This window comes from Oncorhynchus mykiss, chromosome 4 (assembly GCF_057628025.1).
Source record: "Oncorhynchus mykiss isolate SJ-2025 chromosome 4, ASM5762802v1, whole genome shotgun sequence".
In the NCBI taxonomy this organism is placed as follows: domain Eukaryota; kingdom Metazoa; phylum Chordata; class Actinopteri; order Salmoniformes; family Salmonidae; genus Oncorhynchus; species Oncorhynchus mykiss.
The window spans coordinates 90,294,396-90,322,228 of NC_143025.1; the positions used below are offsets into that span (position 1 = coordinate 90,294,396).

The window sequence follows — 27,833 nt, forward strand, 5'->3', positions numbered from 1 at the left end:
ACCTCGCCCCTTGGCTAACTGCTATGGCATACAGACAGAGGGAGACGACTGGTGGACGAGGTTAGAGACTCTGGGATTGTTGTCCGTCAGAGCACCTCTCGGCATGCCATGGTCATTTTGTCAGCACTAAATGGGCTGGGCAAATAACTGATTTTGAATTTCTACAAATATTTGAATCATTAATAAAGTAGCATTTATGAAGTGGTATCCGAGGCTCGTTTAAAACAGTAGACAGCTAATGGAGGAGAGAGTCTGGATACGAGGTTACCTTGTTCCTGAAAGTAGAACGTTAATTGAGACCTTCCAGCAGGGTTGCGATAAATACTATTTCAATTCCAGCCAATTCAGGAAGAACACTGACAATTCCAATTCTTCAATTTCAGCCAATTCAGGTAGAACACTGACAATTCCAATTCTTCAATTCAGGAAGAACACTGAAAATTCAAATTCTTCAATTCAGGTAGAACACTGACAATTACAATTCTCCAATGCTTTTCATTGAGGAACATTTGGAATTTGGTTTACTTTCTGAATTGAAATGGAATTGACCCAAAACCCTGTGACACCATATTTCCTAATGTCCAATCCCACTCAACTTCTGAGTGAGATGTGTTTCCTGGTGTACTGTAGCTTCTCTCTGTGCTTCAGTAAACATGATCCTAACATCATTTTCTTACCATTTCTAATAAATGGATCTATCATCTAATGAATTGTGTTAATAATAATAGTTCTGGAAGGACCTTCCCTGGGTGTTTGAGGTGGGATTCTGGTAGCAGTAGAGATAACATACTCAAGAGATTCATTCAATTATAAAGTTTGTGGTCTGATGTCTTGGTTGAATCTTTACGATGCACAATTCAGTCATCATGCACGGTTTTAATGAAAAGTTCTTAGGTCCCCCCCCCCCCCCCGCCCCCGAAAAAACCTTCCCACCCAATTAAATGTTGACTGGCAACTGCAAAGTCTTCCTACCTGGCAGAATGATAACAGATGATTTGTATCAAATCGGGAGGGCATTTGTTTGACAAACTCTTCCATCAAATGTACACAGTAGGACTACATTGTACAGTACAGAAACACAGCTAGCCCAATGATCGCTTGCTAGGTAGGTGTGCAATTGAATTAAAAAAGGGCAACTATCCCCTCCTGCAGGTTTTCTATGAAGCCAGCTAGATCTACTCAAAAGTTTCTAAAGCTAGCCGGCTTCAGCTAGCTTCACATTCCAGCTCAGGCTTCGTCCGTACTACAGCGGTTGATTGCTCGTCCGCGTGTCACACATAACTAGCCGAACGCTAAACTGTTTATTGAGCGCTTCACATTCCAGCTCAGGCTTCGTCCGTACTACAGCGGTTGACTTGCTCGTCCGTGTGTCACACATAACTAGCCGAACGCTAAACTGTTTATTGAGCGCTTCACATTCCAGCTCAGGCTTCGTCCATACTACAGCGGTTGACTTGCTCGTCCGCATGTCACACATAACTAGCCGAACGCTAAACTGTTTATTGAGACACGACATGGCTGAAACATCAACCCATGGGCGAGCCAGTGCCACGTTTTCATTGGTGCAAAAAATAATAATAATCTAATGTTGTGAAAGAGGCTCTTAGAAGTGTAGTGTTTATTTAATGACCTTTTAAATTGTTTTATTTAAAGTGTATCCTTTATTTAACTAAGGCAAATCAGTTAAGAACAAATTCTTATTTTACCACGACGGCCTACCCCGGGGCCAAACCCCCGGACGACGACGCTGGGCCGATTGTGCGCTGCCCTATGAGACTCCCAATCACGGCCGGATGTGATACAGCCTGGATTCGAACCAGGGACTGTAGTAATGTGTGTAGTGGAGGGTATACGCCACATACCCACTTTTTCTTTCAGGGGTGCATTGCTTAAACTCACTTCGTAATCCCTACTGATGAGTATCAAAGTAGTGTAGCGGAGGTACACGACCGACCTATCAATGATGTAGTACAATAAGAGAAATCATGCAGAAAGTTGCCTACACAACCACAAAGCATGTGAAATACACTGAACGGCAGAAAATATAAAAGACATATGTATTAAAGTGTTTAGTCAAAAATAAAGAAAATCTTTGAAATGGTTGCCTTTATATTTTTGTTCAGTTTATATATATATATACTGAACAAAAATATAAAGGCAACAATTTCAAAGATTTTCTTTACAAAATATATATATATATATATATATATATATATATATATATATATATATATATATATATATATATATATATATATATATATATATATATATATATATATATATTGTTTTATAAGTGTGCCGCACACAGCTTGTTTCAGCCGAATATCAGGCAGCAGGAGCGTTCAGCTCTCAACTGATTGTCGCATGGAGCAGCTCACAGAACAATGACATCGGGAGCCAGTAGGATTGGAAAAATGTTTTAGCTTATGATATCTACAAGTAAATGCTAACTAAGGCAACAACGGGTTTGCAAACCTGTTATTGAAAAGGTTTGGTTTGATGTCTTGGTTGATTTTTTTGTGGGGGGGGGGGGGGGGGGGCAAAATTTGAGGATACCCACTTATCCAGGCACTGCAAGACCACTTGCTTATTGTTCATGTCGTCTTCAGCGTGCTTATTAATGCACAAGAACCTCTTTCCCCACTCCCCTCAATTTTTTATATTAAGTCATACAAAAGTGTTACATTGTGTGAAGTTTAAAATGCCTTCTGTTATTACTAAATGTTTAATGTGATATATATTACAAATATGTATATTTTACACCCCAAAACAACATTTGATTAATAAATAATTAAAAAAAATCTATAACTTGATGAAGTTCTCATTAATATTATGAAATATTTTGGATCAATTTGATTAATCTCAGCACAACCGAGGACAGTTTCGACCAAAAACACAAGACCAAATTAAAAACAGCAGGTCTAATGCAGCAGTTTAAAAAAAATATAATCTCAATATCAAATCACTTCTGGGTAGCAAAAAACCCCCAACAATAAACGAATATAGTTTCTTAGCAAAGAGCAATTTCTCTAACAAGAATTTATCTAAGACTGTCGGAGGGATCTGAGTGGGGAGGGAAACAGGCTACAATTTACAGCTCTTACACAAAAAAATACAATATCATTTTCACAAACTCAGTATTATTCCAAACTCATAGTGTGGTAATATATATATAAAAACACAGGAAAATTACATTTTTGACTGCACTGGGACTTTAAGTAAAAAATAAATATACTGCTGTAGCTGCAATACTGGCCTTTTGTCAGCAAGTCACTCACTGTACCTGCAAGCAACCTAGCATTTCTGCTCACTGCCATGACACCATATCAACATGTGTTTCTGGTGGAGGGCTCTGGAGACCTACCGTCCTAGCGCACCTGGCATACCAGGTTCTAATAATTAGCTGGTTGATAAAGATGTGAAAACCTACAGGAGGGTAGGCTCTCCAGGAACAGGGTTGGAGAGTCCTGCTCTAGTGGATATGAGGGATCAGTAGATATCTTTAAGAACAATAACAGATAAAGGCTAGCTGACTGGGTCCTACCTTAACAGATATAAAGGCTAGCTGACTGGGTCCTACCTTAACAGATATAAAGGCTAGCTGACTGGGTCCTACCTTAACAGATATAAAGGCTAGCTGACTGGGTCCTACCTTAATAACAGATATAAAGGCTTGCTGACTGGGTCCTACCTTAATAACAGATATAAAGGCTAGCTGACTGGGTCCTACCTTAATAACAGATATAAAGGCTAGCTGACTGGGTCCTACCTTAATAACAGATATAAAGGCTAGCTGACTGGGTCCTACCTTAATAACAGATATAAAGGCCAGCTGACTGGGTCCTACCTTAACAGATATAAAGGCTAGCTGACTGGGTCCTACCTTAATAACAGATATAAAGGCTAGCTGACTGGGTCCTACCTTAACAGATATAAAGGCTAGCTGACTGGGTCCTACCTTAATAACAGATATAAAGGCTTGCTGACTGGGTCCTACCTTAATAACAGATATAAAGGCTAGCTGACTGGGTCCTACCTTAATAACAGATATAAAGGCTAGCTGACTGGGTCCTACCTTAATAACAGATATAAAGGCTAGCTGACTGGGTCCTACCTTAATAACAGATATAAAGGCCAGCTGACTGGGTCCTACCTTAATAACAGATATAAAGGCTAGCTGACTGGGTCCTACCTTAATAACAGATATAAAGGCTAGCTGACTGGGTCCTACCTTAATAACAGATATAAAGGCCAGCTGACTGGGTCCTACCTTAATAACAGATATAAAGGCTAGCTGACTGGGTCCTACCTTAATAACAGATATAAAGGCTAGCTGACTGGGTCCTACCTTAATACCAGATATAAAGGCTTGCTGACTGGATCCTACCTTAATAACAGATATAAAGGCTAGCTGACTGGATCCTACCTTAATAACAGATATAAAGGCTAGCTGACTGGGTCCTACCTTAATACCAGATATAAAGGCTTGCTGACTGGATCCTACCTTAATAACAGATATAAAGGCTAGCTGACTGGATCCTACCTTAATAACAGATATAAAGGCTAGCTGACTGGGTCCTACCTTAATAACAGATATAAAGGCTAGCTGACTGGATCCTACCTTAATAACAGATATAAAGGCTTGCTGACTGGGTCCTACCTTAATAACAGATATAAAGGCTAGCTGACTGGGTCCTACCGTAATACCTTAATAACAGATATAAAGGCTAGCTGACTGGGTCCTACCTTAATACCAGATATAAAGGCTTGCTGACTGGGTCCTACCTTAATAACAGACCTAAAGGCTTGCTGACTGGGTCCTACCTTAATATCTTCCTCCTCCTCCTCCTTCTTGGGCTCCTTCAGTGGCTCGTCATCAGGATTTAAGTCTTCCATCTCAACCTTTAAAACACAAAATGTTTCCATTGAATAAAATTTTTGGATTCTTATTTTTTTTAAATGCCATTAGGTAGGTAGAATTAATATTCTATAATAAAAATAATAAAAAACTTTACAACCACACAAGTTGCGACACCGAAATCATTGAGGACAGTGCCAACAGGTACGACACATCTTTTAATAAGAGAGGACAAGGTTCACTCTTATAGCAGGAGCCCATTATATAAGCGCTCAAAAAAAAAAAAGGTGCTACGACTAGAATGTATCCCCCGTGTGGATGCTAGGTGAATTGGAACAGCATTAAGCTGCATTCCCAATGAACCTCCCCTGCATCCCATTTCCCCGTAACACGGTGGAGCCTTGGGCCGTGAGCTTCATACTTTCTGTTTTGGTCCACTAGCTTCACAAACAATATTTCTGGTTATTGAAAATTATATTTGACAGTGATTGGTAGAATGATTCCTCTTCACTATTCAGTTATTGGTTTTTTTTGCTCACAAACTGAAATTGAGTGAACAGTGTACAATTCTATCGACCAGGAAATGACAGAGCAATTTCTACATTGGCCACTAGATAACACAGCCAAAGTCAAAACAGCTTTGTCATTTTTTACAACAAATACCACTCTGGTCGGGAGAAATCAAAAAGGCAAATATCCCAGCCAAAAGGCAAATATCCCAGCCAATAGGCAAATATCCCAGCCAATAGGCAAATATCCCAGCCAATAGGCAAATATCCCAGCCAATAGGCAAATATCCCAGCCAAAAGGCAACTATCCCAGCCAATAGGCAACTATCCCAGCCAATAGGCAAATATCCCAGCCAATAGGCAAATATCCCAGCCAATAGGCAAATATCCCAGCCAATAGGCAACTATCCCAGCCAATAGGCAAATATCCCAGCCAATAGGCAAATATCCCAGCCAATAGGCAAATATCTCAGCCAATAGGCAAATATCCCAGCCAATAGGCAAATATCCCAGCCAAAAGGCAAATATCCCAGCCAATAGGCAAATATCCCAGCAAATATCCCAGCCAAAAGGCAACTATCCCAGCCAAAAGGCAACTATCCCAGCCAAAAGGCAACTATCCCAGCCAAAAGGCAACTATCCCAGCCAAAAGGCAAATATCCCAGCCAATAGGCAACTATCCCAGCCAATAGGCAAATATCCCAGCCAAAAGGCAAATATCCCAGCCAATAGGCAACTATCCCAGCCAATAGGCAAATATCCCAGCCAATAGGCAAATATCCCAGCCAATAGGCAAATATCCCAGCAAATATCCCAGCCAAAAGGCAACTATCCCAGCCAAAAGGCAACTATCCCAGCCAATAGGCAAATATCCCAGCCAATAGGCAAATATCCCAGCCAATCACAACACTGACAGGTAAGAATTACCGTGAAACACTAATTTCACCACTACTGCCGATATTCAAACAAATCCTATGTGTAGCACCTTTAACGCCCCTAACGGGTATAAAAACCAAGATGTCAACATATTGTGACATGTTCCCGTACTACATACCTCCTCAATAGCAGCGTCCTGAAGCAGGGAACGGACATCCAGCCGTACCATGTGACGTGGAGACGACTCCCAGTTACTGGACATCTAGACGGACAGAAAACAGAAATAGAAAACAGAACGGGAATTTAAAAAAAACACTATATATTGCCATTAATTACTCTAATTAAAAAAAAAATACTATATAGACAGACACAAGACAATAAATAGACAATCTACGCATGGTCTATCACTGTCGTTATCAATGCCTTGATAAATATGACCCCTGAATCCACTAAAAATGTATAAGAGCTCTGCGGTTGTTGACTCGAGGACACTCAGTACAGTACCTTCTGAATATCATCCATCTTCCGTCCGTGGGCATTTCTTTTAGCACAAGTCTGATTGTCTGCCGTGATTTCCGCCAAGTATACCTGGTATAAAAAAAACATTTGACACGTTTCCACGTAATGTAGGCCACATCAGGAAGCGTATACGTTTTAATTCGGTTCGAATCTCCACACTAGTACACAACTTCGAATTAAGTCATTCATTGGGCATGAATTCTAAAATGGTAAGCTAGTATGGACTAAGGAACGGTATTATTTTTTGATATTTCAAGATATGAAAACGTCAACTCACCTCGAAGCCTTTAGTCTTGGCAGCACTCCAGAACTGATCAAAGTATTTAACCCGGTCATTGATGGCGTCGATGATGAGGAAGGGGAAGAAGCCGTCGTCTAGGGTCTTCCTGAATGTTTTTAGCATACTGTTCCTGTACGTGTCTTCCATCTCGGCTTCGTACTCGTATTCCAGACACTGACAAAAATAAAAAAAATAAACAATTTATGAATTGATATTAAAAATACAAAATAAACACGTGTTCAAATATTTAATCATAAACTGGGTGGTTCGAGCCCTGAATGCTGATTGGCTGAAAGCCGTGGTATATCAGACCGTATAAAAACGGACAAAACATGTTATTTTTTACTGCTCTATTTAAATTGCTAACCAGTTTATAACAGTAATAAGACACCTCGGGGGTTTGTGATTTACGCCCAATATACCACGGCTAAGGGCAGTGTCCAGGCACTCTGCGTTGCGCATAAGAACCGGCCCTTAGCCGTGGTATATTGGCCCATATACCACACCCTCTTCGGTGAGTTATTGCTTAATGAAAACAACATAGCATAAATGGGGCCCATTTGCTTCATGCATTACAATAGCTCCAGTGAGACACCATATTACACATGGGTAAGTTTTCTTAAGGCCTACAGTCATCTCCTACAGAGAGATAGTATTTCACTAAACTGCTCTCTTGTAGAAAGCCTTATGCTCTACATATAGCAGGAACACACACACACACACACAGAGAGAGGTTTAAGTCAGTCAGAGAGCAAACAGAAGGACACACCTTGAGTTTGATCCGTTTCCCTGTTTCTGGGTCCTTCTCCACCTTCTCCACCTCCGTCATGAAGTAGTCGTCTAACCCCAGCACTCTGGGTGGAGCCCCTCCACACTCCACCTCCTTGTCCTTAACCCACGCAACAACATTTCACATTTTAGTCAGTTAGCAGACGCTCTTATCCAGAGACACTTACAGTTATAGTGTACTCATCTTTTTTTTATTTAAAAGGTAGCTAGATGAGACAACCACCTTTCACAGTCACAGTAAGCAAAACTTCCTGAATAAAGCCGCTAGCAGAAAAGTCAGAGCTAGTAACGACAAGGTATTTCAGTGAGAGAAGGCAGCGCTCCAGACAAGACGACAACTACGAGTGGCGCAGGTAGCAGCGTGCGTTTAAGACGAGTGGTGCAGGTAGCAGCGTGCATTTAAGACGAGTGGTGCAGGTATTTAGATTAACCTGATCCACCATCCTGACCGTCGCTCTCTCGTAGCTCTCGAGATCAGGATGGTGGAACGAGGCTAGGTAGTTGACCGTTGTGAAAGAACTCTGGGATACAATATACCATATATTAGTATATCTGGAAAACAGGAAACGCGGGACAGGAGAGAACATTTCATCCCAGACAAGTTATTATTACCACAACAGAACAGCCACGTTGGAAGATACAGGAAGTACTGTAGTTAGGTTCTACTCACCCGTATCAGCTTGGCCACATGGCTTTTCCCACTTCCTGGTAGGCCTCTCATTATGATGACGATCTGAGAAACATCAGAGGTTATGGAACTCACTCATACACGAGACATGCATCTGGGGATATGAGATCTGTCTACTCTTGTTGTACTTGTATTGGCCTACAGGTTGAGGATGTTATTATCCTGGCAACGCATTTCTTAATTGTCCCCGAGAGGGGTAAATAAAGTTGTATTGAAGTGAATGAGGAAGTACTGTATTTAAAAGTTGTATTGAAGTGAATGAGGAAGTACTGTATTTAAAGTTGTATTGAAGTGAATGAGGAAGTACTGTATTTAAAGTTGTATTGAAGTGAATGAGGAAGTAAGTGAATGAAGAGTAAGATGATTGAGCGAGAAGTCATTTATTTGCACCCTTTCTGGACGAGTGTCTCGGCCTGGCAGTTTGAGAAGGTCCTCCACGTTCTTGGTCTCCGGTTTCTTCTCCATCCTGGAAGGAGGAGCAGTCGGTGGGGGGGGAGGAGGGTGGGACGACGTGGGGCCTCCTCCTCCTCTCTCCTCTGGGTAACTCCTCCGTTCACCTAGACCACAAGACAGGACAGTCAGTGCAAAGCAAAAAAAAGAGAAACCTGTCGCAATTTTACTTTAAAACCAAGAGGCATGAAAAGACAAGCAAACTGAAAATTAGTAGGACAATGGAAGTTGCCTTCACAAACACCATTTTGATTGTTAAAACCAACGCGTTTTTCGGCATGTACACTACCTGTAAAAAGTTTTAGAACACCTACTCATTCAAGGGTTTTTCTTTATTTTTACTATTTTCTACATTGTAGAATAATAGTGAAGACATCAAAACTATGAAATAACACATATGGAATCATGTAGTAACCAAAAAAGTGTAAAATAAATTAAAAATACATTTTATATTTGAGATTCTTCAAATAGCCACCCTTTGCACACTGTTGGCATTCTCTCAACCAGCTTCATGAGGTAGTCACCTGGAATGCATTTCAATTAACAGGTGTGCCTTGTTAAAGGTTGATTTGTGGAATTTATTTACTTCTTAATGCATTTGAGCCAATCAGTTGTGTTGTGACATGGTATGGGTGGTATACAGAATATAGCCCTATTTGATAAAAGACCAAGACCATATTATGGTAAGAACAGCTCAAATAAGCAAAGAGAAACGACAGTCCATCATTACGTTAAGACATGAAGGTCAGTCAACACAGAACATTTCAAGAACTTTGAAAGTTTCTTTCAGAGCAGTCGCAAAAACCATCAAGCGCTATGATCAAACTGGCTCTGAAGAGGACCGCCACAGGAAAGGAAGACCCAGAGTTACCTCTGCTGCAGAGGATAAGTTCATTGGAGTTACCAGCCTCGGAAATTGCAGCCCAAATAAATGCTTCACAGAGTTCAAGTAACAGACACATCTCAACATCAACTGTTCAGAGGAGACTGCGTGAATCAGTCCTTCATGGTCGAATTGCTGCAAAGAAACACTACTGAAAGGACACCAATAAGAAGAAGAGACTTGGTTGGGCCAAGAAACACGATCAATGGACATTAGACTGGTGGAAACTTGTCCTTTGGTCTGATGAATCCAAATGGGAGATTTTTGGTTCCAACTGCTGTGTCTTTGTGAGACGTGCTGTGGGTGATCTCTGCATGTGTATTTCCCACCGTGAAGCATGGAGGAGGAGGTGTGATGGTGAGGGGGGTACTTTGCTGGTGACACTGTCAGTGATTTATTTATAATTAAAGGCGCACTTAACCAGCATGGCTGCCACAGCATTCTGCAGCGATACATCATTCCATCTGGTCTGCACTTTGTGGGACTATCATTTGTTTTTCAACAGGACAATGATCCAAAACACACCTCCAGCCTGTGTAAGCGCTATTTGAGAGTGATGGAGTGCTGCATCAGATGACCTGGCCTCCACAATCACCCAACCTCAACCCAATTGAGGTGGTTTGGATGAGTTGGACCGCAGAGTGAAGGAATTGCTGTAAACAAGTGCTCAGCATATGTGGGAACTCCATCAATACTGTTGGAAAAGTATTCCAGGTGAAGCTGGTTGAGAGAATGCCAAGAGTGTGCAAAGATGTCAGCAAGGCAATGTTTCGCAGGTACTATTTAATGAAGCTGCCAGTTGAGGACTTGTCTGTTTCTCAAACTAGACACTAATGTACTTGTCCTCTTGCTCTTTCTACTCTGGTTCGAGCCAGTTTGTGCTGTTCTGTGAAGGGAGTAGTACACAGCGTTGTACCAGATCTTCAGTTTCTAGTTAATTTCTCGCATGGAATAGCCTTCAATTCTCAGAACAAGAATAGACTGACGAGTTTCAAAAGAAAGGTCTTTGTTTCTGGCCATTTTGAGCCTGTAATCGATCCCACAAATGCTGATGCTCCAGATACTAAACTAGTGTAAAGAAGGACAGTATTATTGCCTCTTTAAATCAGGACAACAGTTTTCAGTTGTGCTAACATAATTGCAAAAGGGTTTTCTAATGATCAGTTAACCTTTTAAAATTATAAACTTGGATTAGTTAACACAACGTGCCATTGGAACATAGGACTGATGGTTGCTGATAATGGGCCTCTGTACGCCTATGTAGATATTCCATTAAAAAATGTATCCGTTTCCAGCTACAATAGTCATTTACAACATTAACAATATCTACACTATATTTCTGATCAATCTGATTATATTTTAATGGACAAAACATGTGCTTTTCTTTCAAAAACAAGGACATTTATAAGTCACCCCAAACTTTTGAAAGGGAGTGTATGTTTGTTAGAGACCGCAGTACATAGCATGTCTTACCATATGTTTGTTAGAGACCGCAGTACATAGCATGTCTTACCATATGTTTGTTAGAGACTGCAGTACATAGCATGTCTTAGCTAGCATATGTTTGTTAGAGACCGCAGTACATAGCATGTCTTAGCATATGTTTGTTAGAGACTGCAGTACATAGCATGTCTTAGCTAGCATATGTTTGTTAGAGACCGCAGTACATAGCATGTCTTAGCATATGTTTGTTAGAGACTGCAGTACATAGCATGTCTTAGCTAGCATATGTTTGTTAGAGACCGCAGTACATAGCATGTCTTAGCATATGTTTGTTAGAGACTGCAGTACATAGCATGTCTTAGCTAGCATATGTTTGTTAGAGACCGCAGTACATAGCATGTCTTACCATATGTTTGTTAGAGACTGCAGTACATAGCATGTCTTAGCATATGTTTGTTAGAGACTGCAGTACATAGCATGTCTTAGCATATGTTTGTTAGAGACTGCAGTACATAGCATGTCTTACCATATGTTTGTTAGAGACTGCAGTACATAGCATGTCTTAACATATGTTTGTTAGAGACCGCAGTACATAGCATGTCTTACCATATGTTTGTTAGAGACTGCAGTACATAGCATGTCTTAGCTAGCATATGTTTGTTAGAGACCGCAGTACATAGCATGTCTTAGCATATGTTTGTTAGAGACTGCAGTACATAGCATGTCTTAGCTAGCATATGTTTGTTAGAGACCGCAGTACATAGCATGTCTTAGCATATGTTTGTTAGAGACTGCAGTACATAGCATGTCTTAGCTAGCATATGTTTGTTAGAGACCGCAGTACATAGCATATCTTAGCATATGTTTGTTAGAGACCGCAGTACATAGCATGTCTTAGCTAGCATATGTTTGTTAGAGAACGCAGTACATAGCATGTCTTACCATACGCTGAGGCACCATGGTTGTAGCGCTCCGGCCCGCGCTCGTCACCATGGTTGTAGCGCTCAGGCCCACGTTCAGGCCCGCGCTCGAACTGAGGTCTGTCATAACCCCCAGGTCTTCCATAAGTATCCTCTCTGTCTCTACTGGTCCGGCTGCCCTCCCTCTCCCTCATGTCTCTGTCCCTGTAGCCCGGGCGAGGAGGTGGGGGACCGGGGCGAGGATGGCCAGGGGGTTGTCTGGAGAGAAAAGAGAGACACACGATGAAAATCCCTCAGAACACTGCAGATCTGGACCGGTAGTTACAAAATAGTTTTTTTTTTTAAGAAAATGGGGTTGCTGATCTTGGATCAGTTTCCCCTTTTAGATCATAATGAATATGATAATATGGACAAGGAGGACCTGATCCTAGATCAGTACTCCTAACTCTTAGATGCTTTGTGAACACGCAGGCCCCGGAGCAGGCAGCATTCACAAGGCCACAACAACCAGACAGACTAGTCACAGTGAGATATAATACCAGCTGGACTAGTCACAGTAACACAGTGTGATATAATACCAGCTGGACTAGTCACAGTAACACAGTGTGATATAATACCAGCCGGACTAGTCACAGTGTGATATAATACCAGCTGGACTAGTCACAGTAACACAGTGTGATATAATACCAGCCGGACTAGTCACAGTGTGATATAATACCAGCTGGACTAGTCACAGTGTGATATAATACCAGCTGGACTAGTCACAGTGTGATATAATACCAGCTGGACTAGTCACAGTGTGATATAATACCAGCTGGACTAGTCACAGTAACACAGTGTGATATAATACCAGCCGGACTAGTCACAGTGTGATATAATACCAGCTGGACTAGTCACAGTAACACAGTGTGATATAATACCAGCCGGACTAGTCACAGTGTGATATAATACCAGCTGGACTAGTCACAGTAACACAGTGTGATATAATACCAGCCGGACTAGTCACAGTGTGATATAATACCAGCTGGACTAGTCACAGTGACAGTGTGATATAATACCAGCTGGACTAGTCACAGTAACAAAGTGTGATATAATACCAGCTGGACAAGTGACAGTGTGATATAATACCAGCCGGACTAGTCACAGTGACAGTGTGATATAATACCAGCCGGACTAGTCACAGTGACGGTGTGATATAATACCAGCCGGACTAGTCACAGTGACAGTGTGATATAATACCAGCTGGACTAGTCACAGTAACACAGTGTGATATAATACCAGCTGGACTAGTCACAGTGACAGTGTGATATAATACCAGCTGGACTAGTGACAGTGTGATATAATACCAGCCGGACTAGTCACAGTAACACAGTGTGATATAATACCAGCTGGACTAGTCACAGTGACAGTGTGATATAATACCAGCTGGACTAGTGACAGTGTGATATAATACCAGCTGGACTAGTCACAGTAACACAGTGTGATATAATACCAGCCGGACTAGTCACAGTGTGATATAATACCAGCTGGACTAGTCACAGTAACACAGTGCGATATAATACCAGCTGGACTAGTCACAGTGTGATATAATACCAGCTGGACTAGTCACAGTGACACAGTGTGATATAATACCAGCTGGACTAGTCACAGTGTGATATAATACCAGCTGGACTAGTCACAGTAACACAGTGTGATATAATAACAGTTGGACTAGTCACAGTGACACAGTGTGATATAATACCAGCTGGACTAGTCACAGTGACACAGTGTGATATAATACCAGCTGGACTAGTGACGGTGTGATATAATACCAGCTGGACTAGTCACAGTGACAGTGTGATATAATACCAGCCGGACTAGTCACAGTAACACAGTGTGATATAATACCAGCCGGACTAGTCACAGTGACAGTGTGATATAATACCAGCTGGACTAGTCACAGTGTGATATAATACCAGCCGGACTAGTCACAGTGACAGTGTGATATAATACCAGCTGGACTAGTCACAGTGTGATATAATACCAGCTGGACTAGTCACAGTGTGATATAATACCAGCTGGACTAGTGACAGTGACACAGTGTGATATAATACCAGCTGGACTAGTCACAGTGACACAGTGTGATATAATACCAGCCGGACTAGTGACAGTGTGATATAATACCAGCTGGACTAGTGACAGTGACACAGTGTGGTATAATACCAGCCGGACTAGTCACAGTGACAGTGTGATATAATACCAGCTGGACTAGTCACAGTGACAGTGTGATATAATACCAGCTGGACTAGTCACAGTGACAGTGTGATATAATACCAGCTGGACTAGTCACAGTGTGATATAATACCAGCTGGACTAGTGACAGTGTGATATAATACCAGCTGGACTAGTCACAGTGACAGTGTGATATAATACCAGCCGGACTAGTCACAGTGACAGTGTGGTATAATACCAGCCGGACTAGTCACAGTGACAGTGTGATATAATACCAGCCGGACTAGTCACAGTAACAGTGTGATATAATACCAGCCGGACTAGTCACAGTGTGATATAATACCAGCTGGACTAGTCACAGTGTGGTATAATACCAGCCGGACTAGTCACAGTAACACAGTGTGATATAATACCAGCTGGACTAGTCACAGTGTGGTATAATACCAGCCGGACTAGTCACAGTGACAGTGTGATATAATACCAGCTGGACTAGTCACAGTGACAGTGTGATATAATACCAGCCGGACTAGTCACAGTGTGATATAATACCAGCTGGACTAGTCACAGTGACAGTGTGGTATAATACCAGCCAGACTAGTCACAGTGACAGTGTGATATAATACCAGCTGGACTAGTCACAGTGACAGTGTGATATAATACCAGCTGGACTAGTCACAGTGTGGTATAATACCAGCCGGACTAGTCACAGTAACACAGTGTGATATAATACCAGCTGGACTAGTCACAGTGTGGTATAATACCAGCCGGACTAGTCACAGTGACAGTGTGATATAATACCAGCTGGACTAGTCACAGTGACAGTGTGATATAATACCAGCTGGACTAGTCACAGTGACAGTGTGATATAATACCAGCTGGACTAGTGACAGTGGAATATAATACCAGCCGGACTAGTCACAGTGACAGTGTGATATAATACCAGCTGGACTAGTGACAGTGTGATATAATACCAGCCGGACTAGTCACAGTGACAGTGTGATATAATACCAGCTGGACTAGTCACAGTGACAGTGTGATATAATACCAGCCGGACTAGTCACAGTGACAGTGTGATATAATACCAGCTGGACTAGTCACAGTAACAGTGTGATATAATACCAGCCGGACTAGTCACAGTGTGGTATAATACCAGCCGGACTAGTCACAGTGACAGTGTGATATAATACCAGCTGGACTAGTCACAGTGTGATATAATACCAGCTGGACTAGTCACAGTAACACAGTGTGATATAATACCAGCTGGACTAGTCACAGTGTGGTATAATACCAGCCGGACTAGTCACAGTGACAGTGTGATATAATACCAGCTGGACTAGTCACAGTGACAGTGTGATATAATACCAGCCGGACTAGTCACAGTGTGATATAATACCAGCTGGACTAGTCACAGTGACAGTGTGGTATAATACCAGCCGGACTAGTCACAGTGACAGTGTGATATAATACCAGCTGGACTAGTCACAGTGTGGTATAATACCAGCCGGACTAGTCACAGTAACACAGTGTGATATAATACCAGCTGGACTAGTCACAGTGTGGTATAATACCAGCCGGACTAGTCACAGTGACAGTGTGATATAATACCAGCCGGACTAGTCACAGTGTGATATAATACCAGCCGGACTAGTCACAGTGACAGTGTGATATAATACCAGCTGGACTAGTCACAGTAACACAGTGTGATATAATACCAGCTGGACTAGTCACAGTGACAGTGTGATATAATACCAGCCGGACTAGTCACAGTGTGATATAATACCAGCTGGACTAGTCACAGTAACACAGTGTGATATAATACCAGCCAGACTAGTCACAGTGACAGTGTGATATAATACCAGCTGGACTAGTCACAGTGACAGTGTGATATAATACCAGCTGGACTAGTCACAGTGACACAGTGTGATATAATACCAGCCGGACTAGTCACAGTGACAGTGTGATATAATACCAGCCGGACTAGTCACAGTGTGATATAATACCAGCCGGACTAGTCACAGTGTGATATAATACCAGCTGGACTAGTCACAGGGACAGTGTGATATAATACCAGACAGACTAGTCACAGTGTGATATAATACCAGCTGGACTAGTCACAGTCACAGTGTGATATAATACCAGCTGGACTAGTCACAGTCACACAGTGTGATATAATACCAGCTGGACTAGTCACAGTGTGATATAATACCAGCTGGACTAGTCACAGTGACAGTGTGATATAATACCAGCCGGACTAGTCACAGTGTGATATAATACCAGCCGGACTAGTCACAGTGTGATATAATACCAGCTGGACTAGTCACAGTGACAGTGTGATATAATACCAGACAGACTAGTCACAGTGTGATATAATACCAGCTGGACTAGTCACAGTGACAGTGTGATATAATACCAGCCGGACTAGTCACAGTCACACAGTGTGATATAATACCAGCTGGACTAGTCACAGTGACAGTGTGATATAATATCAGCCGGACTAGTCACAGTCACACAGTGTGATATAATACCAGCCGGACTAGTCACAGTGACAGTGTGATATAATACCAGCTGGACTAGTCACAGTGACAGTGTGATATAATACCAGCTGGACTAGTGACAGTGTGGTATAATACCAGCCGGACTAGTCACAGTGACAGTGTGATATAATACCAGCTGGACTAGTCACAGTGACAGTGTGGTATAATACCAGCTGGACTAGTGACAGTGTGATATAACACCAGCTGGACTAGTGACAGTGTGGTATAATACCAGCTGGACTAGTCACAGTGTGGTATAATACCAGCTGGACTAGTCACAGTGACAGTGTGATATAATACCAGCTGGACTAGTCACAGTGACAGTGTGATATAATACCAGCTGGACTAGTCACAGTGACAGTGTGGTATAATACCAGACAGACTAGTCACAGTGTGGTATAATACCAGCTGGACTAGTCACAGTGACAGTGTGATATAATACCAGCCGGACTAGTCACAGTCACACAGTGTGATATAATACCAGCTGGACTAGTCACAGTCACACAGTGTGATATAATACCAGCCGGACTAGTCACAGTGACAGTGTGATATAATACCAGCTGGACTAGTCACAGTGACAGTGTGATATAATACCAGCTGGACTAGTCACAGTGACAGTGTGATATAATACCAGCTGGACTAGTCACAGTGTGATATAATACCAGCCGGACTAGTCACAGTGACAGTGTGATATAATACCAGCCGGACTAGTCACAGTGACAGTGTGATATAATACCAGCCGGACTAGTCACAGTAACACAGTGTGATATAATACCAGCTGGACTAGTCACAGTGACAGTGTGATATAATACCAGCTGGACTAGTGACAGTGTGATATAATACCAGCTGGACTAGTCACAGTAACACAGTGTGATATAATACCAGCCGGACTAGTCACAGTGTGATATAATACCAGCTGGACTAGTCACAGTAACACAGTGCGATATAATACCAGCTGGACTAGTCACAGTGTGATATAATACCAGCTGGACTAGTCACAGTGACACAGTGTGATATAATACCAGCTGGACTAGTCACAGTGTGATATAATACCAGCTGGACTAGTCACAGTAACACAGTGTGATATAATAACAGTTGGACTAGTCACAGTGACACAGTGTGATATAATACCAGCTGGACTAGTCACAGTGACACAGTGTGATATAATACCAGCTGGACTAGTGACGGTGTGATATAATACCAGCTGGACTAGTCACAGTGACAGTGTGATATAATACCAGCCGGACTAGTCACAGTAACACAGTGTGATATAATACCAGCCGGACTAGTCACAGTGACAGTGTGATATAATACCAGCTGGACTAGTCACAGTGTGATATAATACCAGCCGGACTAGTCACAGTGACAGTGTGATATAATACCAGCTGGACTAGTCACAGTGTGATATAATACCAGCTGGACTAGTCACAGTGTGATATAATACCAGCTGGACTAGTGACAGTGACACAGTGTGATATAATACCAGCTGGACTAGTCACAGTGACACAGTGTGATATAATACCAGCCGGACTAGTGACAGTGTAATATAATACCAGCTGGACTAGTGACAGTGACACAGTGTGGTATAATACCAGCCGGACTAGTCACAGTGACAGTGTGATATAATACCAGCTGGACTAGTCACAGTGACAGTGTGATATAATACCAGCTGGACTAGTCACAGTGACAGTGTGATATAATACCAGCTGGACTAGTCACAGTGTGATATAATACCAGCTGGACTAGTGACAGTGTGATATAATACCAGCTGGACTAGTCACAGTGACAGTGTGATATAATACCAGCCGGACTAGTCACAGTGACAGTGTGGTATAATACCAGCCGGACTAGTCACAGTGACAGTGTGATATAATACCAGCCGGACTAGTCACAGTAACAGTGTGATATAATACCAGCCGGACTAGTCACAGTGTGATATAATACCAGCTGGACTAGTCACAGTGTGGTATAATACCAGCCGGACTAGTCACAGTAACACAGTGTGATATAATACCAGCTGGACTAGTCACAGTGTGGTATAATACCAGCCGGACTAGTCACAGTGACAGTGTGATATAATACCAGCTGGACTAGTCACAGTGACAGTGTGATATAATACCAGCCGGACTAGTCACAGTGTGATATAATACCAGCTGGACTAGTCACAGTGACAGTGTGGTATAATACCAGCCGGACTAGTCACAGTGACAGTGTGATATAATACCAGCTGGACTAGTCACAGTGACAGTGTGATATAATACCAGCTGGACTAGTCACAGTGTGGTATAATACCAGCCGGACTAGTCACAGTAACACAGTGTGATATAATACCAGCTGGACTAGTCACAGTGTGGTATAATACCAGCCGGACTAGTCACAGTGACAGTGTGATATAATACCAGCTGGACTAGTCACAGTGACAGTGTGATATAATACCAGCTGGACTAGTCACAGTGACAGTGTGATATAATACCAGCTGGACTAGTGACAGTGGAATATAATACCAGCCGGACTAGTCACAGTGACAGTGTGATATAATACCAGCTGGACTAGTGACAGTGTGATATAATACCAGCCGGACTAGTCACAGTGACAGTGTGATATAATACCAGCTGGACTAGTCACAGTGACAGTGTGATATAATACCAGCCGGACTAGTCACAGTGACAGTGTGATATAATACCAGCTGGACTAGTCACAGTAACAGTGTGATATAATACCAGCCGGACTAGTCACAGTGTGGTATAATACCAGCCGGACTAGTCACAGTGACAGTGTGATATAATACCAGCTGGACTAGTCACAGTGTGATATAATACCAGCTGGACTAGTCACAGTAACACAGTGTGATATAATACCAGCTGGACTAGTCACAGTGTGGTATAATACCAGCCGGACTAGTCACAGTGACAGTGTGATATAATACCAGCTGGACTAGTCACAGTGACAGTGTGATATAATACCAGCCGGACTAGTCACAGTGTGATATAATACCAGCTGGACTAGTCACAGTGACAGTGTGGTATAATACCAGCCGGACGAGTCACAGTGACAGTGTGATATAATACCAGCTGGACTAGTCACAGTGTGGTATAATACCAGCCGGACTAGTCACAGTAACACAGTGTGATATAATACCAGCTGGACTAGTCACAGTGTGGTATAATACCAGCCGGACTAGTCACAGTGACAGTGTGATATAATACCAGCCGGACTAGTCACAGTGTGATATAATACCAGCCGGACTAGTCACAGTGACAGTGTGATATAATACCAGCTGGACTAGTCACAGTAACACAGTGTGATATAATACCAGCTGGACTAGTCACAGTGACAGTGTGATATAATACCAGCCGGACTAGTCACAGTGTGATATAATACCAGCTGGACTAGTCACAGTAACACAGTGTGATATAATACCAGCCGGACTAGTCACAGTGACAGTGTGATATAATACCAGCTGGACTAGTCACAGTGACAGTGTGATATAATACCAGCTGGACTAGTCACAGTGACACAGTGTGATATAATACCAGCCGGACTAGTCACAGTGACAGTGTGATATAATACCAGCCGGACTAGTCACAGTGTGATATAATACCAGCCGGACTAGTCACAGTGTGATATAATACCAGCTGGACTAGTCACAGGGACAGTGTGATATAATACCAGACAGACTAGTCACAGTGTGATATAATACCAGCTGGACTAGTCACAGTCACAGTGTGATATAATACCAGCTGGACTAGTCACAGTCACACAGTGTGATATAATACCAGCTGGACTAGTCACAGTGTGATATAATACCAGCTGGACTAGTCACAGTGACAGTGTGATATAATACCAGCCGGACTAGTCACAGTGTGATATAATACCAGCCGGACTAGTCACAGTGTGATATAATACCAGCTGGACTAGTCACAGTGACAGTGTGATATAATACCAGACAGACTAGTCACAGTGTGATATAATACCAGCTGGACTAGTCACAGTGACAGTGTGATATAATACCAGCCGGACTAGTCACAGTCACACAGTGTGATATAATACCAGCTGGACTAGTCACAGTGACAGTGTGATATAATATCAGCCGGACTAGTCACAGTCACACAGTGTGATATAATACCAGCCGGACTAGTCACAGTGACAGTGTGATATAATACCAGCTGGACTAGTCACAGTGACAGTGTGATATAATACCAGCTGGACTAGTGACAGTGTGGTATAATACCAGCCGGACTAGTCACAGTGACAGTGTGATATAATACCAGCTGGACTAGTCACAGTGACAGTGTGGTATAATACCAGCTGGACTAGTGACAGTGTGATATAACACCAGCTGGACTAGTGACAGTGTGGTATAATACCAGCTGGACTAGTCACAGTGTGGTATAATACCAGCTGGACTAGTCACAGTGACAGTGTGATATAATACCAGCTGGACTAGTCACAGTGACAGTGTGATATAATACCAGCTGGACTAGTCACAGTGACAGTGTGGTATAATACCAGACAGACTAGTCACAGTGTGGTATAATACCAGCTGGACTAGTCACAGTGACAGTGTGATATAATACCAGCCGGACTAGTCACAGTGACAGTGTGATATAATACCAGCTGGACTAGTCACAGTGACAGTGTGATATAATACCAGCTGGACTAGTCACAGTGACAGTGTGATATAATACCAGCTGGACTAGTCACAGTGTGATATAATACCAGCCGGACTAGTCACAGTGACAGTGTGATATAATACCAGCCGGACTAGTCACAGTGACAGTGTGATATAATACCAGCCGGACTAGTCACAGTGACAGTGTGATATAATACCTGTCATCAACATCCATGGAGTGTTTGCTTGAAGCAGCAAGAACAGAACACAAAAACAAAATGTTAAACGAGTCCTGCCTCTTGTTAGTTCTACACAGCGCTGTCACACAGTTCTGTGAAACGGCTGAGGTAAAGAAAAAAGTGCTTTAGAAATAGATTTGATTGATAAGACTAATTGCATTAACAAGAACAGAAGACAAATTCATTAGTGGAGCCTGTAGTTATGTGTGTCTCACACACACACACACACACACACACACACACACACACACACACAGTGGGTGTTGTTAAACCCATAGCAATATCATGTATTATTCAATCATCTAATTTAATCTCCACTAAATGTAACCAGGTATACCTGTCATCTCGAGGCGGATAGCGCTCCCTCTCGTATCGTTCTCTTTCAAAGTCCATGGGAGCTTTTTCTCTGTACATGTCCCTCTCCCTGCTGTACTCCCTGCGCTCCATGTAGGGGTCCACCGGTCGTCTGTCGTAGTACAGGTCTCTGTGGTAGGGGTCTCTCAGGGGGCCCAGTAGTTCTATAGGGGGAAAGGAGGTTATCGTTATAGTCGATGCCATTTAAGCAGGCACTTTTACCCAAAGCGACATACAGAATTAGCTGCTACCTGCAAAACCAATGTTAGTAACTTTTTTTAAAAATCACCATGCAAAAATAAAACAGTCACCTTTTTCATAACTCCTCTCCCTGTCGGGCAAGGGATCGGGTCTCAACACAATCCTCTCACCGTAGGAGATCCGCTCCACCGTGGCAGCACCCAGGTCTGGATAGCAACATGGAAATGTGGGGGTCAATGTCTTGGGGAGGGAAAACAAACAAACAAACAAACAAACAAACGCACACGCGCACACGCACGGAGCGGCAGGTAGCCTAGTGGTTAGAGCGTTGGACTAGTAACCGAAAGGTTGCAAGATCAAATCCCCGAGCTGACAAGGTACAAATCTGTCGTTCTGCCCCTGAACAAGGCCACTGTTCCCTAGGCCGTCATTGAAAATAAGAATTAGTTCTTAATTTACATGCCTAGTTAAATAAAGGTGTGTGTAGTTGTTGTGAAATTGTTAGATTACTTGTTAGATATTACTGCACGGTCGGAACTAGAAGCACAATCATTTCGGTACACTCGCATTAACATCTGCTCACCATGTGACCAGGACATATAACATTAACATCTGCTCACCATGTGACCAGGACATATAACATTAACATCTGCTCACCATGTGACCAGGACATATAACATTAACATCTGTTCACCATGTGACCAGGACATATAACATTAACATCTGTTCACCATGTGTATGTGACCATAACATTAACATCTGTTCACCATGTGACCAGGACATATAACATTAACATCTGTTCACCATGTGACCAGGACATATAACATTAACATCTGTTCACCATGTGACCAGGACATATAACATTAACATCTGTTCACCATGTGACCAGGACATATAACATTAACATCTGTTCACCATGTGACCAGGACATATAACATTAACATCTGCTCACCATGTGACCAGGACATATAACATTAACATCTGTTCACCATGTGACCAGGACATATAACATTAACATCTGTTCACCATGTGACCATGACATATAACATTAACATCTGTTCACCATGTGACCAGGACATATAACATTAACATCTGTTCACCATGTGACCAGGACATATAACATTAACATCTGCTCACCATGTGACCAGGACATATAACATTAACATCTGTTCACCATGTGTATGTGACCATGACATATAACATTAGCATCTGTTCACCATGTGACCATGACATATAACATTAACATCTGTTCACCATGTGACCAGGACATATAACATTAACATCTGTTCACCATGTGACCAGGACATATAACATTAACATCTGTTCACCATGTGACCAGGACATATAACATTAACATCTGTTCACCATGTGACCAGGACATATAACATTAACATCTGTTCACCATGTGACCAGGACATGTGACCATGACATATAACATTAACATCTGTTCACCATGTGACCAGGACATATAACATTAACATCTGTTCACCATGTGACCAGGACATATAACATTAACATCTGCTCACCATGTGACCAGGACATATAACATTAACATCTGTTCACCATGTGTATGTGACCATGACATATAACATTAGCATCTGTTCACCATGTGACCATGACATATAACATTAACATCTGTTCACCATGTGACCAGGACATATAACATTAACATCTGTTCACCATGTGACCAGGACATATAACATTAACATCTGTTCACCATGTGACCAGGACATATAACATTAACATCTGTTCACCATGTGACCAGGACATATAACATTAACATCTGTTCACCATGTGACCAGGACATATAACATTAACATCTGTTCACCATGTGACCAGGACATATAACATTAACATCTGTTCACCATGTGACCAGGACATATAACATTAACATCTGTTCACCATGTGACCAGGACATATAACATTAACATCTGTTCACCATGTGACCAGGACATATAACATTAACATCTGTTCACCATGTGACCAGGACATATAACATTAACATCTGTTCACCATGTGACCATGACATATAACATTAACATCTGCTCACCATGTGACCAGGACATATAACATTAACATCTGTTCACCATGTGACCAGGACATATAACATTAACATCTGTTCACCATGTGACCAGGACATATAACATTAACATCTGTTCACCATGTGACCAGGACATATAACATTAACATCTGTTCACCATGTGACCAGGACATATAACATTAGCATCTGTTCACCATGTGACCATGACATATAACATTAACATCTGTTCACCATGTGACCAGGACATATAACATTAACATCTGTTCACCATGTGACCATGACATATAACATTAACATCTGTTCACCATGTGACCAGGACATATAACATTAACATCTGTTCACCATGTGACCAGGACATATAACATTAACATCTGCTCACCATGTGACCAGGACATATAACATTAACATCTGTTCACCATGTGACCAGGACATATAACATTAACATCTGTTCACCATGTGTATGTGACAAATACAATTTGATTTGTATAACAGAAAAATAAACAAGGAGGCAACGGCGTGTTTCTGAAGCAGAATAACCACTTTCAGGTCTGTAGGTTTTAAAGATAGAGATGACACAGTTTGGCCAATGAGCATCCTTTAGTTACTATTTATATATTTTTACAGAAGCTATTCCATTTTAACTTCAGTCAATTAAAAGAAGTACCAATTTCCTAAAACAAATTCCAATACGCATTCCAATTCTCTTTAATGCTTTTCAATAAGGGCCATTTGGAATTGGAATAGGAATTTGGAATACTTTCTGAATTGAATGGAATTGGAACAGGAATGTAGAATACTTTCTGAATTGAATTGGAACAGGAATTTAGAATACTTTCTGAATTGAATGGAATTGGAACAGGAATTTAGAATACTTTCTGAATTGAATGGAATTGGAACAGGAATTTAGAATACTTTCTGAATTGAATGGAATTGGAACAGGAATTTAGAATACTTTCTGAATTGAATGGAATTGGAACAGGAATTTAGAATACTTTCTGAATTGAATGGAATTGGAACAGGAATTTAGAATACTTTCTGAATTGAATGGAATTGGAACAGGAACTGACCCCAACACTGCTTCCTATTTCCATGTTTCTTTCCCTACCATGTCCATGTCCATAGTCGACAGTCTTCGGGATGACTGGTGCGTTGGGGACTGGACGAACGGAGGACATGTACCCAGTGTCTTGAGGGTTGGTGTCTCCCCACGTCACTGTTTTTGCAGCAGTTGAGTTAGAAATGAGATTGGTCGCCTGGGGTGGAGAAATAGTGTTGTGGGTTAACACGTTTTTAAAAAATGGGTAAATATCTATAATTTGTAACTAAAAACAAACAAAAAAAAGAGTTAGAAATATGTATGTGACCTGGAAATGACAACGGACAATAATTAAAGTGGTCTTCTTCAAATATATTGTTGGACTATAACCAGGTTTATACCCATATTATGACCAGGTTGTAACCAACATTATAACCAGGTCTATAACCAACTATTATAACCAACTATTATAACCACAACATTATAACCAACATTATAACCAGGTCTATAACCAACATTATAACCAACTATTATAACCAACATTATAACCAGGTCTATAACCAACATTATAACCAACATTATAACCAACATTATAACCAGGTCTATAACCAACATTATAACCAGGTCTATAACCAACATTATAACCAACTATTATAACCACAACATTATAACCAACATTATAACCAGGTCTATAACCAACATTATAACCAACTATTATAACCACAACATTATAACCAACATTATAACCAGGTCTATAACCAACTATTATAACCAACACTATAACCAACATTATAACCAGGTCTATAACCAACTATTATAACCAACATTATAACCAGGTCTATAACCAACATTATAACCAACATTATAACCAGGTCTATAACCAACATTATAACCAACTATTATAACCAACATTATAACCAACATTATAACCAACATTATAACCAACATTATAACCAACATTACAACCAACATTATAACCAACAATTATAACCAACTATTATAACCAACTATTATAACCAACTATTATAACCAACATTATAACCAGGTCTACAACCAACATTATAACCAACATTACAACCAGGTCTATAACCAACATTATAACCAGGTTTATAACCAACATTATAACCAACTATTATAACCAACATTATAACCAACATTATAACCAACTATTATAACCAACTATTATAACCAACTATTATAACCAACATTATAACCAGGTCTATAACCAACATTATAACCAGGTCTATAACCAACATTATAACCAACTATTATAACCAACTATTATAACCAACATTATAACCAACTATTATAACCAGGTTTATAACCAGGTTTATAACCAACATTATAACCAGGTTTATAACCAACATTATAACCAGGTTTATAACCAACATTATAACCAACATTATAACCAACATTATAACCAGGTTTATAACCAACATTATAACCAACATTATAACCAGGTCTATAACCAACTATTATAACCAACTATTATAACCATCTATTATAACCAGGTTTATAACCAACTATTATAACCAACATTATAACCAACATTATAACCAACTATTATGACCAACATTATAACCAGTTTACAACCAGCCTCTTTATGCAAGTACATTCAGTGTAATGAACATTTTTAAAAATGCCACGAGAGGCCTGATGACAACCGCAAATCTGGCAGTAAACCTAACTGTCGATAAAACAAAAACGCGCTAGACAAGGTGGCGATCTTGACGATCCTTTCCAATAGGAAATATTGAGGGTCTTATTCTGGTGACATGATGATCGATGCTTGGGTGCCCATTTGACAAATAAAAATGACATGACTCTTATCCATAATAATCTCATCATGTAGATAGTCTACCTGCGCTGAGAGATGTTGGCTAAAGCACATGGAAATAAACACAGGGCACATTTGCTTTATAAAACACAAACATTTTTTGTTTTTGTACCAAAACCATCAGCAGAGTTGAAAATGAAATGGGAAAAAGTAATTTGTATGTGCATCATTTCATCGCGCAAAAAAAATCTCTGTTGGGAATTATTATTATTATTTTTTTTTAGAATATTTGCAAGCAACTCTGTCGCCAATTGGATGGAAACCTAGCTAGTGACATGACTCAACTGTGAGATTTAACAGTTTTATATGGGCTTCCAAGAACTTTGAATAAATTCCCTGGTTTTCCCAAATTCCGGATTCCCGGAATCAGGAGGGAACAAGCAGCAAACCTGGAACCCTCTAAACCAGGATTCCCGGAATCAGGAGGGAACAAGCAGCAAACCTGGAACCCTCTAAACCAGGATTCCCGGAATCAGGAGGGAACAAGCAGCAAACCTGGAACCCTCTAAACCAGGATTCCCGGAATCAGGAGGGAACAAGCAGCAAACCT

General features: G+C 41.2%; 1 protein-coding gene across 11 annotated transcripts in view; it reads right to left on the minus strand.

The window, feature by feature from the left end:
* The window catches only part of ylpm1 (YLP motif containing 1), a 59,859-nt gene that overhangs the window by 16,126 nt on the left and 15,900 nt on the right, over positions 1-27,833 (minus strand). For 6 of the 11 annotated variants that reach the window (XR_016495502.1, XR_016495501.1, XR_016495503.1 and 3 more), the window contains exons 8-18: positions 25,516-25,663; positions 22,480-22,575; positions 22,152-22,332; positions 12,241-12,476; positions 8,913-9,079; positions 8,505-8,567; positions 7,815-7,934; positions 7,043-7,219; positions 6,751-6,834; positions 6,425-6,508; positions 4,828-4,905 (exon numbers count right to left, since the gene is read on the minus strand). Coding sequence is in view for 7 of the 11 variants with exons in the window: in XM_090233256.1 (XP_090089382.1) it covers positions 4,828-4,905; positions 6,425-6,508; positions 6,751-6,834; positions 7,043-7,219; positions 7,815-7,934; positions 8,505-8,567; positions 8,913-9,079; positions 12,241-12,476; positions 22,152-22,332; positions 22,480-22,575; positions 25,516-25,663 (1,434 nt within the window). In the remaining 4 variants the exon portion in view is untranslated. Of the gene's footprint in view, positions 1-4,827; positions 4,906-6,424; positions 6,509-6,750; positions 6,835-7,042; positions 7,220-7,814; positions 7,935-8,504; positions 8,568-8,912; positions 9,080-12,240; positions 12,477-21,793; positions 21,821-22,151; positions 22,333-22,479; positions 22,576-25,515; positions 25,664-27,833 lie in introns of all 11 variants that reach the window. The other 5 variants (XR_016495500.1, XM_090233254.1, XM_090233252.1 and 2 more) reach the window with 1 other exon arrangement.